Below are 2,056 nucleotides of genomic sequence, written 5' to 3' on the forward strand. Positions count from 1 at the left end.
TGCATTTTGCGAAGTGCAGTCTGCGCCTGACTCTGACAGTGCTTGAAATGGTCATATTTGGAGATTGAGGACTGGTTGTTTTGCCATGCCAAAAATGTGTTCTGTTTTTCCTCTAAGATCTTCATGATGGTCTCGTCATTTTCATCAAACCAGTCTTGGTGAACTCTTTTTTAGTCCTGGTGTTGACTTAGCTGACTTGGTCACCAGGGCTTTTTACTGGTTCCATTTTTGTGTTGAGCCTCCAGTCAAGGGTCCATGGGATGTCAGCACATCATCAAGGCAGGCTATGAATTGCTCATGATGACTAATAAGCTGCAGCTTCCTGATGCTGAAGGAAGGTCTGACAACCTTGGGCTTCTTGCGGTACATTGGTGTGATGTGCAGCATAAGAACAGATCTGACGATTCTATTATCAGTCCAGCACTCAGCTCCCCGCATGGCCCTAGTGAGCTTAACATCACACATGTCCCACCTGCGACTGATGACATAGTCAATCAGGTGCCACTGTTTTGATCTCAGCTGCTTCCATGTGGTCTTGTATTTATCGGCCTGCCTGAAGAGAGTGTTGGTAATCGTCAAGTCATTTTCTGCACATAAGCTCAGCAAAAGGAGGCCATTGGCATTCATGTTATCAATGCTGTGATGCCCCAGCACCCCTTTCCAGTTCCTACAGTCCTTTCCAACTCTGGCATTGATGTCACCCAACAGGAGAAGCTTGTCACTAGGAGGCCTTGCTTTTGAAAGATGATCAAGGTCCTCATAGAAACTCTCTTTTGCTTCATTGCTGCTGGTCAGGGTGGGGGCATAAGCGCTGATTACTGTGACGAGACAAAAGGGGTTGAGGGGGAAGCGGAACTTGATCAGACACTCACTGACGCAAGTTGGTAAGTCAGGAAGCTGGTGCAGAAGTGATGTCTTAATGTCAAGTCCCACTCTGTGGATTCTGTCTTCGTTTTCTGGCCTGCCTTTCCAGAAGAAGGTGTAACCTCCTTTCAGTTCGCAGATAGATCCTTTCTCTGCCAGCCTGGTCTTGCTCAAGGCAGCTATGTCAATGTTACAGCGTGCCAGTTCTCTTGCTATGAAGGCCATTCTTCTCTCAGGCCTCATAGTATTCTCCCTGTCCAAGAGGGTGCAAACGATCTATGCTCCAAATATCATCTTTCTTTTCACTGTTTTTGAATGCTGTGAAGATAACACTGCCAGCCATGGCATGCTGGCCAGTTTGGTTGGGACAAGCAAATTTTGGGTCACCTTTTCTAGTCCTCCCCTTCATTTGAGGGTGAGCAATACTACTCCTAAAAAGGCCTACTCAGTTGCCTTGGATGTTGCTGAACTCCTCTGCTGTCCCGGGATCAGAGTCATGCATCTGATGAAGTGGGTATTTGTCCACGAACGCTTATGCTCCAATAAATCTGTCAGTCTATAAGGTGCCACAGGACTTCTCGTTGTTTATCTAAATTAGTCTATTTCAAAAAAGATCATATATTTTTCAATAGAGTACAATCTTATGAAATCTACACACTTCATAGTTTGTACAGAAGTTTGGCAGATTTCCCCACTTCTTAGCAAAGATTTAATAGGAGAGAGCTGTAGTGAGGTCTCATATTGCTAGGACTACACTATGTAACAAGAACTTTACTAATTTGTACTAGTGTTGGTTCTACCCATGGTGTTCTTTTATTTAAAGAAGAGTAAGTGGGTAAACCTGCACCTAGCCTAAGTAGCAAGTCAGTATGTTGGCAGATGCATGGAAGACACCAAATATGAGAAATTTCTTTTACACTCAGTATAACCCTAACTAAGGGCAGAATTTGCCACAATGGACTAATAATAAAAAACCTGAGCTCTATACCTACTTTTGGCATTGAGTCGCCAGGTGGTCTATGGTAGCAGTCACATAGGGTGACTCAATCTCTCTCTGCTTCAGTTTAGCAAATGTAAATTGAATGTTTTACAGAGATAGCTGTATCCTGTAAGACCCTAGAGCGAAAGATTTTTGATACGTTTTAAAATAAACACAGCAATATTCCACATATCAGTGGGGTTGAGATAATTG

At 43.7% G+C, this 2,056-nt stretch overlaps 1 protein-coding gene across 1 annotated transcript; it reads right to left on the bottom strand.

The window, feature by feature from the left end:
- Nucleotides 1-213: 213 nt before the first annotated feature.
- Nucleotides 214-1,089, bottom strand: LOC149525424 (protein CFDP2-like). The gene has a single exon (XM_089776013.1). It carries the CDS (start codon nt 1,087-1,089, stop codon nt 214-216), a length of 876 nt encoding a protein of 291 aa, XP_089632139.1.
- Nucleotides 1,090-2,056: the final 967 nt, after the last annotated feature.

This window comes from Pelodiscus sinensis, chromosome 2 (assembly GCF_052426305.1).
Source record: "Pelodiscus sinensis isolate ZL-2025 chromosome 2, ASM5242630v1, whole genome shotgun sequence".
NCBI classification, from domain to species: Eukaryota; Metazoa; Chordata; order Testudines; family Trionychidae; genus Pelodiscus; species Pelodiscus sinensis.

What these genes read in the sequence shown, in the direction of transcription:
- LOC149525424 (XM_089776013.1), bottom strand. Translation starts at nt 1,089, where the DNA reads ATGGCCTTCATAGCAAGAGAACTGGCACGCTGTAACATTGACATAGCT.